The 12021-nt window shown below is 36.0% G+C and overlaps 1 protein-coding gene across 1 annotated transcript in view; it reads right to left on the bottom strand.

Moving 5' to 3' along the window:
* Positions 1-393: 393 nt before the first annotated feature.
* LOC120630663 (collagen alpha-1(XV) chain-like) overlaps positions 394-12021 on the bottom strand; it is a 144300-nt gene continuing 132672 nt past the window's right edge. Inside the window, exons 13-31 of the mRNA XM_039899927.1 lie at positions 10769-10936; positions 9944-10061; positions 9758-9844; positions 9677-9679; positions 8781-8818; positions 8199-8408; positions 7990-8133; positions 7868-7876; positions 7690-7788; positions 7290-7548; positions 6724-6801; positions 6459-6559; positions 6071-6163; positions 5230-5370; positions 4749-4879; positions 4100-4279; positions 1795-1938; positions 1412-1495; positions 394-753 (exon numbers count right to left, since the gene is read on the bottom strand). Coding sequence (XP_039755861.1) covers positions 648-753; positions 1412-1495; positions 1795-1938; positions 4100-4279; positions 4749-4879; positions 5230-5370; positions 6071-6163; positions 6459-6559; positions 6724-6801; positions 7290-7548; positions 7690-7788; positions 7868-7876; positions 7990-8133; positions 8199-8408; positions 8781-8818; positions 9677-9679; positions 9758-9844; positions 9944-10061; positions 10769-10936 — 2193 coding nt within the window. The 3' untranslated portion in view covers positions 394-647. The remainder of the gene's footprint in view (positions 754-1411; positions 1496-1794; positions 1939-4099; positions 4280-4748; positions 4880-5229; positions 5371-6070; positions 6164-6458; positions 6560-6723; positions 6802-7289; positions 7549-7689; positions 7789-7867; positions 7877-7989; positions 8134-8198; positions 8409-8780; positions 8819-9676; positions 9680-9757; positions 9845-9943; positions 10062-10768; positions 10937-12021) is intronic.

Raw genomic sequence — 12021 nt, 5'->3', positions numbered from 1 at the left:
TTGTACCAAGCTCAAGTTCGATCGTGCATGGAGTACTGTTCCCATTTATGGGATGGCTCTGCCAAGTATCAGCTTGATGCCCTGGATTCGGTTGATCGCCGTGCTAGAAGGCTCATCGGTGACCTAGCCAATAAAAAACTTAAGAGTTTGGAACATCGTCGCAAGGTTGCCTGCCTTTCGGTATTCTATAGGATATATTTCGGAGAGTGTGCTCAAGAACTATTTCATCTAGTTTCCCCCTCGCCTTTTTACCATCGAACCGCGAGGCACCGGAAGGATCTGCATCCCTACGTGGTCGATATACCGCGGACGCGTACGAAGCGCTTCGCATCTTCGTTTCTAATTCGCACCGCTAGGATCTGGAATCTTATACCGTTCTCAAATATTAAGCAAATAAATAGTTCCTCAGTATTGCCCAGTTTAGGAAAAGTAAAGCAAATCTAGCTCCAGCTTTCATTCAAGCTGGCATGCAAATTGGAGCCCTTGTTTCAACCAGTCACAAAGCTCATGCTTGCGTTGGTCGTAAATTTTCCCGCCACCGCGGTCTTGGTTAAACCCGATCACAAATTTTAACACAAAAGTGTGGCGGCATTTTTGTGATACTGAATAATAATTTAATTTAACTTAAGAATATGTGTGTTCAAGTATTAATTTTCCCTAAAAGGTTGAGCAAATATATCGTTTAGTAGTTGTTGGTACTCTTCCGAGTTGTAAAGGTAGTCTTCTTCGTCTAGATCTGATGTTATGTTATATCTGTAAAATAAACATAAAATATCATTCGTAATACAAAGTAATGGTATAAGAATTAAAGTTTCTAAGTGAGATACTCAGTGAGTGGTACTACTAATCATCATCATCACCAAAGCTCTACAGCCTTGGTTGGGTCTGGGCTTGGTCAAGAAAATGTCTCCATTTGAGTCGGTTAGAAGCTGCTTCTTTCCAGCTCAAACTCCCAAAACCCTCATATCCCTCTTAACTTCATCACTCCACCGAGCCCTAGGTCGTCCTCGGCCTCTACGCCCCTCCAATTTGCCCTTCATCAACCTCTTTGGGGCTCTCGTGCCTTCCACGCGTTGCACATGCTCCACCCAGTCCATTGTTAACAGTTAAATGGTTTTGACGGCAATTCGTTCTTTAAAAAGTAATACGAGGTATAAAAACTCCTATAAACCTTGAGTCAGAAACCTGGCAGTTACAAACTACTTAGATACATTATAACGATAAAATTGTAGGAACACATAGTGAGTAAACAGTACTGAATACTTAATTATAAGAATGTCATCAACAATTGTAGGTCTGCAATAATGAATGTGTACCCATGGTACATTTACTACGGTTTTATGACTATGCAAATATGGCTGTATATAATAATAGACAGTGCGTAATAATATAGAATTAATGTCGTTTTTACCTTAGCGTATTTCTTTTTTTTCGCATATTTAGATGCGATGTTGCTTCTATACATAGAACTGCGAAGTGGTTGTTGCACGCGTATCTGTACAAAAAAATTTTGTGTGTCAGGCCAAATGATCTATACATACCGGAGGAGAGATCGACTATACTAACACTAAAAATAACCGGCTAAAAATAATATTCAATTAACAAAATTACCCTCACTTACAAAGCGGCTATGGCCTAGGTCGTGGCTGCATAGTAGACGAGATTTTGTATGTTCTAGTATCGCAAACCAATACGTATTTCGCATTTGGCCAAAGCGACCAACTAACAAAATTATAAGGCATTGGATTTTTATATCGAGAAATTGCTCTTAAACTGCCGCGTTTTGATACTTACCTCTCCTGTGAGAGCAGCTTATGAGAGTAAAGTGAAGCCGCCATGCCCCTACTAGTTGGATCGCCATTCTGCCACTCTTCGCAGAAGGTGTCCAATGCCCGTTCGCCACTCGCATGTGACCCATGCCATATTAACTTTTGAGGCCTGAAATTATCTTTATTTAATCATGACTATCATTTCCAAGGAGAGTTCAAATCAGGCAGACGGTGGGTCGCAAAGTTGTGGCAACCCAATACAGGGCAGTGGGGCGCTACATACATGCACGAATATAATAAAATAAATAAATACACTACGACATTACACACATCGTCATCAAGCCCCAAAGTAAGCGTAGCTTGTGTTATGGGTACTGAGATAGTTGATGAATATTTTTTTATGAACATAATTCACATACATACTTATAATATACAGATAAACACCCAGACACTGAAAAACATTCATGTTCATCACACAAACGATCTCCAGTTGTGGGAATCGAACCCACGGCCTTGGACTCGTTGCCCACTGCGCCACTCGGCCGTCAAATGCGATCGGCCGGCCTCTGATACGAGGAGATTTTTTTCCATTTTATGTTGCCTTCCTTCTTTATGTCTACTTTAATCAAAGACCCTGTGCAAGGAACTGACATAGGGAAGGGCAAGAAGAAGAATTCAGACCAGAGGTAAGCGAAATACTCACAATAAAATAAACAAAAATTTCAATTCTAAAATAATATTTAAAAAGACAACACGAAATCTGAACTTGGATTTTTTTATAACCCTATTTTATCAAGGTTAGGTCTTCAACTACACGTTCTTTGGTCACGTATCCAGAAGAGACAACGACTCCATTGAACGTCTGGTTGTCCAAGGAAGAATCGAGGGCACCAGATCACGCGGAAGATCGCCCATGAGATGGGCTGACCAAATAAAGGCTGCAGTGGCTGTCCCCTTACATGAGTGTGCAAGAAAGGCAGCTGCCAGAGAGGAGTGGCGACGAATAGTTAAGCGTGCCACAACCCTTAAATGACGACCACGACCGCTCTGACAAGAGCGAACCGACTGAGAAGATTTTATCAAGATTGCATGTTAAGTGGTTACAAAAAGATATGTTATTCATCTTTACTTTTTGATTTTGTTTCTCTTTTTTTCACGCAGCTATAGAGAAGCAAATCGATTTGTTTGCATACAAATCATATAATCATAAGCGGAATTCTGTTTCATTTCAAAATTTGATTCTAACGCTCGTTTAATTGATTTTGATGAAAGTTAAGTAAACAATAACTTTTCTCTTTTAGTTAGTATTTTGATTTTATTTCACACTAAATCTGAGCAGCATCGTGGTATTATACTCTAAATATCTCTCTAGATGAAGACATACATATGCCTGCGTACATGCATGCATATGATGAGCCTAGCGGTTAGGTCTTCAACTACACTTTCGAGGGGGCCAGTTTGAATCCCAACTACCTATTCTAAGCTCTCACTTTTCTAATTTATGTGCGTTCTAAGAAATTGTTATAAGTATCACTTGCTTCAATGCACTTGCGTCAAAAAAATCGCGTAAACCAGCATGCCTGAGAGTTCTCCATAATATTCTTAAAGGCGTGTGGAGTCTACCACTCCGCAGTCTTTTTTAATACAGTGGGACAGCGTGGTAAACTACGGCCTAAACCCGTCTTATAGTGGAAGGAGACCCGTGCCCCGTAGTGGGTCGATATGACGATAATGATTAATTTTACTTATAAATTGCCTGGACACTTTATTATGTCATAAAACCAACAAATATTATAATTAAATTTTCCAATACTAACCTAGGACAATTCTCACCTATTAACCTAATGACTAATCTTTTTAACAACTTAAAAAAACCCTGACATTGACATTTTTCATGACACTTTAATTAGCTTTAAGGCGAAATTAAACTTAGAGTAATATTTTTGAAATTTTTTTTTTAATTGTTTTAATTTTTTTTTCATTTGAATCATTTTTTTCATTTGTTTAATATTAATTCTTTTATTCTTACTATTTTTGCTTTTGACATAATTTAATTATTTTTAACTGGACTTACTTCAATGTTGTGTATACCTGTAAGTGATAACTGTACTAGGACAACGAACTATAATGTAAAATTATTAATGATAATACAGTGTATCGTTGGTATATCTAATGAAATAAATAAATAAATAAATAATTGCGACTGTGAGTGTAGGTGTGTCCTTTCGCATTTTAACATCTATAGGGAATATATCACGGACATCTCGTCAATCTCATAAAAATAATAAACCTAGCAACAACTATGAAATACATAATATTATAATGCTTACCAAGTTGAATCTGTCATAATATTTCTTCCGTTAAAACTGAAAATTCTTACAGGTCCCACCATATTTCCACCATTACCGTCAAATATGTCTGAGAACGATTTGAACAGAACTTCGCCATGCACATTCAAAACAGGCAAGCGTTTATCCGAATATCTTACAATCGCATCGAGGTTTTGGATTCTGAAATAAAAAACAGATTGTTTATTTGTTAAATAAACGTGATTTAATAATGAGTTAAAACACATTTATTACAGCGAGGTTACTACAATTCATGAACTCCTTGGTGACAAGGTTTCTTGGAAACACACCGCTCTCATATCTCGCAAGACAGAATATTTATTGTGGAAATGATGATTTTGAAAAAGAGAAGTTTAGTTTGTCCCTAGCTTCTTTTCGGTACAATCTGCTTTTCGAATTGGTGGTAGAGTCACTACAATCAGACGTACTTGGCGATTCAAGTGTTTATAGTAGGCCTACTTGAAATAAATGAATTTAGTTTAGTATAGAGTTTATATAATTTGTTTTGGGGTAATCTACCATCATACGAGTATAAAAATCATTAACATCATCAGAGCCTATCAGCCTCCCAATGCAGAGGTAAAAATAATATATTTAAATGACAAAAGGTTTCAAAAATTATATTCCAGACCTGCTAGTAAGGAAAGCTCTGAATGTTCCTTTGACTCCGGCACGTCTTGCTTGTCTGTAACAAGCATAATCTGCTCGACGCACTCCATGCATGTTTCCAGAAAGTGGCTCATTGAGAGCTATCAGACGAAGCTGTATAAAATAACATTTAACATAATTCACTAAATTTGTTATCGGATTCAAACTGTTTTTATGCTCAAAATGTTTTTACAAGAATTTTATAGCAAAGAAATATATTATTTTGCATCGGTTTTTTAGTGTCAGTAGCTTTTTCTATGATAAATGCATTATCGATTGGCATTTCCGTGCATGTACTAAAGGTCCTTTTAGTAAAGCTCATTGTCAAACACGTTGTGGACCTTCAACAAAAGCAGATGTTTACTTCTAAAGTTAAATCTATCCTCACACCTATTTCGCTTATGCATTATGGAATATCAGATCTTCAAATCAATAAAAGAAGATTTAAGAGATAAAATACTTACACTTGGTCCTATCATCGTGGACTTATCTATCAGATTTGACATTTGCGGCATGTGTACCAGACTTGCTGCGGGCATCGGCGGAGTTGCTGCGGTGGTCGGTGCAGCAGTCACGGGAATATTTTGTGTGACTAGTGATCCCAACTAAAACATATTGTAATATTATGGACTTTATCATCATCCTTCTCAGTAACTTATGCAAGTTTTCACTTAACCTTGGCATCGCCTACAGAGAACGCCTTATGTTTTTGGCGATGACTATAGGAAATATCTCTTAAGTAATAATTATAGGTGAACGGTGGCAGTTACATATTGGCATTAATGTCCCATATTTATTTTATTTATTTACTTTATTTGAACATGAATATGTACAAATCATGGGCCTGTAATTACACTGGCAACCAGTAGTGAAACAGACGACTCTGCTGCTCAATCTCTGCAATATTTCCTAAGTTGCCTCGTAAAACAACCTGAGCATTATTTTGAGCCATCACGTTCATAATAAATTAGGTACATTTTAAATTTTTATTAAAATTTTCCTACCAACACTTGTAGGAGATATCAGTATAAACATAAACAAGTAATTTAATAAATTTAATTTAAAACAATCAAAAACTAAGTAATTTTATTTATCTAAAATTGTAGTAAAAGAGGATTCGTTAGAGGTTTAGCTGGAGGTGACTTTGTAATTTTTTCTATCGATAATAATAATTATATAGACGGATAATTATATTCTTTCAACCTCATGCATCAGCACCTTAAGAATCTTCTGTTTATTTTCTTGATATTGCGTCAAAACCGTTGATTTTCATTAAATACAATGTGCTACTATTTTTATACTTACCAGCACATACTGCCATCCCGAGTTGACTTTAACAAATAAAGACTGTTCTTCAACGACGTACGCGAGTGCACCCAAAGGACTTGACGATGCCAGCTATGTAAAAGTTATAGTATCACAATTAACTTTTTACCGAAGTACGAAGAAGATACGTAATTTTCAATATCAATATTATTAGTAAAACTCGTTTTAGACTCTATACATATAATTAATCTTCATTTTCTATAAGTCGTAGGTGTTTCTGATGTGTTTAATAACGACAGTTATAAGCGATGTTTTTACCAAACTTGGCTGATGGCTTCAATCTAATTTAAGTCTGAACTGACCTATGTCTCAGTATTTTAAATACGAGTACCTGCATTAGATGGAATACGAGTAAAACTTGACATACCTTCATCATATCCGAAGTCGTGGGAAATACTGCAGAACCAAGCATATTCTTGTTTGAATTAGATTCATCATGGTGTGGTCTGGATTCGATACCGAAAGATGCTGAAAGAGTTATTGTTATTAATATTATCTCAAAAAATAAATCGTTATGTTCTAATAATTTAAAATTTGGTTAAGTTTACATTATTTTAATAAACTTTCCAGCCTTCTAATGACACAAAAAACATGACTTCAGGAATGGCCTATATAGTCAGGAAAATACTTACATGGACTTTCTCTGTTTTTATCTTTGAGATCTTGCAACTCTTTTAGAGCCTTTAACTGGTCTAAAGGACTTTTTGGAACTAAAATCCAGCAGCGTGCATTGAAAGAAATAATGTTAGACAAAATATGGCGAGGTACCGTCCGATGGTTTAGTTTAGTTTAGGTGCAATTATAATTATTGATAATACAGTCACATACAAACTTAGAAAATAAGTGCCTAGACATATTAAGTATGTACCTATAGACAGTTCACGACAAGTACCAGCATTATAATTAACAAATTGGCGTAAACAAGAAATTTTGTAAGTGCTTTTCAGTTTCACAATCATTAATGACAGTTTTCTGACTCAGTGTGGAACCATCTGTTGATCTTTAATATTTATACAAGCATTCAGAACAAAATATGGCGGCCTTACATACTTTAAGAAGCTTTGTAGATAAACACGATGTGCAAATTATCAGTTAGCAAACAAAAAAAACATTCGTTTGCCTACTATATTCAAACTGGATGGCAAAAAGAAAGCATGAGGTTATTAGGGTTTAAGTTGTGAGAAAAAAACTGTCTCACCTGGTTTCCCATAGAATTTTGTACTCCCGTGTACCGGATACTCTTCAGCGAAACTGACACCGGGTTCACCTTTCGGCCCCACGATTGAAATTCCAGGTGTCCCTGGTGATCCTGGAGGACCGGGTGGTCCAGGTGGCCCTGGTAAGTACTGGACTGGATCAGATCTAGGGCCAGGAGGTCCAATAGGACCGGGTGAACCTTGAGCTCCTTTAAGACCAGGTGTTCCATCGTAGCCTCGATCCCCTTTTTCGCCCTTGAACTGAAAAAATACCACAAAAAGTATTAAAAAATGTGAAATGTTTTAATAACCTTCCAAATAAAAATGTTCTTAATACTTTTGGGCTTTAATTTATTTTCGAAAAGTATTTCAATTCATTAACATAATATAAAACAAACTAACCATGGAAGCATCTAGCATGTTTAATCCTGCATCGCCCTTTTCTCCTTTCGGCCCGATTAATCCAGGAACACCAGGAGGCCCTAATGTCCCTGGACGACCCTATAATTTAATTAAAATTAATAAATATTATATGTGAATATGAGAATCAACAAATGCTCATTCAAATATTAAAAAATACCTTCATATTCTGATCAGCATGTAACAAACATAACTCAAGTCAATCAATTGTGTATATAAACAGTTTAATTTAATTTTATTTATGAATTTTCTCAGTAAAACAAATAAATAATGTACGCTTACCATCCATCCGGGTAGACCAACATCGCCTTTCTCCCCTGGTTTACCAGGTGTTCCAGCTATACCTTGCAAACCCTGCAGTCCGCGAGGTCCTGGTTGACCTGGTCTTCCTCTTCGACCCCTTAAGCCAGATTCACCTTTTTCGCCCTACAAAAATACATCAAAATGATTCTTTGTTTTTCGAAACTTCAAACTATTTTAAAGTAAATTACCTTGATTGTCATAATATCTGTCCCAGCAGATGTAATACTGATAGGGCCAGGTGGACCGCGTTCGCCCCTTTCCCCTTTTAGGCCTGGTGATCCAGACGGCCCTGCACTACCAGGCATTCCTGATGGGCCAATATCACCACGTTCACCTGGCTTTCCATCTTTACCAGGAAATCCTGGAGTCCCATCAATACCGTGGCCTCCTTTCTCTCCCTGAACAGAAGAAAAATTACGAATTAATGATTTAGGGTGAGTTTAGTTTTTATCGGATAATATGCTGGCTCTTAGCAATTAGAGTAAACTTTAAAGACCTGACAACAAATAGGAGATGTTAAGCGTCAGTTGTTAGCGTAAGTGTACGTAAATCTTGACTAATATTATAATTTAAATACAAATTCAACTTTTTTTTGTCAATGAAATATATGTTTTTGTAGGGAAATAATAATTACAAACTAAAATTGATATTTACAGTAAACTGCCGTCAACTGTTCACTTACGGGCATAGTACCAAAAATGCTGGCGCTATTATGTAAATAGCATATGTGGGTAAAGTGAAATATTATATTCTTAATTTGTTTTGCTAACCTTTTCACCCTTTTCGCCTTTGGCCACTTGTAGTCGGCCTGAAACAATTTAAATTTTTAAATATTAATAAAACAATTTCAATATTGCTACATTATTAAATACATTTGGTAAATGTAGCATAATTAATATAAAAGCTTAGATTGAGCTTATTATTTTAAATATAGCATAAAACATAGATATAGTAGAAAAATTGATTTTATTTTTCCATTCAAACTAGCTCATACTTTCAACTTCATACTATGAGACTAGCAGGTGCGACTTCCGCGATGAATTTTTGATTTGCCCCGAAATAAAATGAAATTCGCGGGACCGCCTACGCCTAATTACAGCACCTTCAAATTTGTTCAGTGAATTATATTTTATCAGGCCACAAAAACTCTGCATATAAAAAAAAGATATTAGTAGTGTGCACCTCGGGATAATTTAGGCGGATGCCCGGGACTCCGTCTGTAGTATTCCTTATTTTCCTTACTTCCTTATGTTACCTATGCCCTTCTCCAGAAAGAAAGCTACCGAAAAAATTCAATTTCCTTAAGAACAGAACGGTATGTAAGATGGAAGTTACACACAAGTCCCATTAACCATTACCATTTTACCATCTTAAGTCGTTCGTCGTACCTCTCTTTTTCTTCTTCTTTTTTGGGCCGGTTACCGCATTAAAAACTTTTCATTTGTTGTACGTGCATTCCCGACTTATGAGCCTATTTATTTATTTTATTTAATTATTAACTTAATGTCAATTTTGGTGTCTCTAACTTCAAAAACATTTGACTTTCATACAAACTTCGAAGCCCTGTTTTACCTTTTTAGGGGGGTAATTCCTCCAAACCGTTTAACTGTCATCTACGTCTCAAAAGGAATCTACTTTTCAAATTTCAAGTTTGTGGGTTTTAAACTTCCTGAGATTTCGTGATTAGTCAGTGAGTCAGTGGGGTTCTCTTTTTTATATTTAGATAATGGTTGCAGTGCGTACCTACCGGCTGTTAGGAATTCTGATTCTTCTGAACCGATGGCGGCTACTGATAAAGTTGGCGAGCCTGGTGGACCGGGTAATCCTTGTTCACCTGGATAGTAATTAAATACGGTGTAAGGGTATGGATTTTATAATTGATGTTTAAGTAAAGACAGATATAAGTTTTTAAAATTGAAATGGTTTCTATCACCTTTTTCGCCCTTTTCACCGAATCTTCCGTTGGCTCCTGGTAACCCTGGCCGCCCATCAAGCCCTGAAGTGCCATGTTCGCCTTTTATTCCTCGGTCACCTTTAGGTCCGGTATAACCCTTCAATTGAAAGAATGATTAAAATACTCGTTTACTTTAAGTTTTTCCTTGAACTACGGCTGAACGTATACCAAACTCGTTTAGATTTTGTGTAGTTATGTTTTTTTTAGTAAGAGACCATGTTTCTGTTCATAGTCTAAAATTGATTTACAAGGAAAAAATATAATCTATTTAAATTAGAGACTTCCGTGGCATACAAAGGTTTTGAGAGAGGATGTTCTGTGCCTTTCGCACCAATGGACGAGCTTAGACTTTTTCTTTCATTTCATTTCATTTCTAATAGCATTTTAATCACGGAAGTTTTAAATTTTTTAGTGAAGGTTTAAAATAAATAACATTCGTTTGACGTTTAACGTCTGAGCATCTAAAATCGTTTTTCAATAATTATCCCAAGTTGAATACAAGCTATCAAAAATGCATTAACTTTGTAAATTATAGGTATTACGTTCTGCCTCGTGCCTGCTCTAGTGGTAAGCATGATCGACTACGGATCACGAGGTCTTGAATTCGAGTCCTGGGTCGGTCCAATAATCATTGGGTTAATGAGTGGTGCGGTTTTCTGATATACCGGTGTTCAAAATTGGAACATTCATGGGCATAAAAACGTGGAATTTGGAACTCAATATAAAATACCCATGTCCAGTAATTGACGTCTGTCGGTTGATATTCTGATGGTGATGAATATGTCTTTGATGTTTATAACTTACACGATCTCCTTTAGGTCCAGTTTGTCCTAGATAACCCCTTTCTCCTTTATGGCCAGGAAACCCGCGTTCTCCTTGTAGTCCCATAGGCCCTGGTTGGCCTGCATCACCTTTTGGTCCCGGAGCTCCGGGTCTGCCAATAGCACCTCCGTATGACCCCAATAACGATTCCTATGGGGTAAATGGGTATTATTTTAACTTTTGGGCCTTAATTAAGTTTCATACATAGTTTGAGTAAAACCTTATGTCAATCAAAAAAACGTGGTATAACTTCGTAATAAATTTGCAGTGTTTTGCCACACTTTTCTACCGGCGTACCACCTTTACCGGCGTTATCACCCTTTTTTGTAGATATTTTACATTGATTTAGTAATATTATGTTACTACTTGTATTATTCAGCACATGCATGTTAAAAATAATATTTTTGATAAAACACTACACATTTGATTTACTATGATAAAGGTGAATCCTGTCATAATATATAATTAAAAACTTTAAAAAAACCCTGATTTTCAATATACTGTACGTACATTATATAACTAGTAGCCCATATTCACGAAGTTGTGAAAAAGTGTAATTTTATGGTTCATCTCGGATTTGAAAATTGTAAGTGTATATTATTGTACTAGTCAAGCCCTTTCAATTGAACTCATATTGAGGGAGTTGTGAAAAATATGTAATCCGCCATTTTGTAGCTGTGGCCATCTTATACCGATTTTCACCAAACAAAGCTTTAAATGCTTCCGACTAAACACCTTCACAAAAAAAAAAAAAATCGGTTGATCCGAGATTACATATTCTCGAGTTTCCGTGGTAACTAAAATGCGAAATGTGTTCGAGTTTCAAAACTTCAAAATAACATTTTCAATCGACTTTTTTCAATTTCTTTACCGGTAGTACTTAGGTATATACTTAAATAAAGTTGTATTGTATTAAAAAGTATAATATTAAAATCGGGGCAATGATGAAATTGAACGTATAACAACTAATTTAAAATTCAAAATGATTTATTCGAAGATACCAAAGTTATTCGCAAACTTTTGGCGACGAGGGCACTAATAAATTTCCTTATCTCCTGGTCCCCCATGTTTATCTATCAACAACGAAAACCTTACTAAAGTTTGTTAAAGTTAGTTTGTTTTCTGAAGACAATCGTTCTACAACATAAAGGAACATTTAGCAATTTCATTTAATATCAAACACTAGGTTTGATATTAAAAGAAATTTATTGTTCAAAATGCAAATGTACTGTGGT

Source organism: Pararge aegeria, chromosome 16 (assembly GCF_905163445.1).
Source record: "Pararge aegeria chromosome 16, ilParAegt1.1, whole genome shotgun sequence".
Classification (NCBI taxonomy): domain Eukaryota; kingdom Metazoa; phylum Arthropoda; class Insecta; order Lepidoptera; family Nymphalidae; genus Pararge; species Pararge aegeria.
The sequence above is the reverse complement of the archived record's forward strand: the minus strand, read 5'-3'. Positions and strand labels throughout refer to the sequence as shown.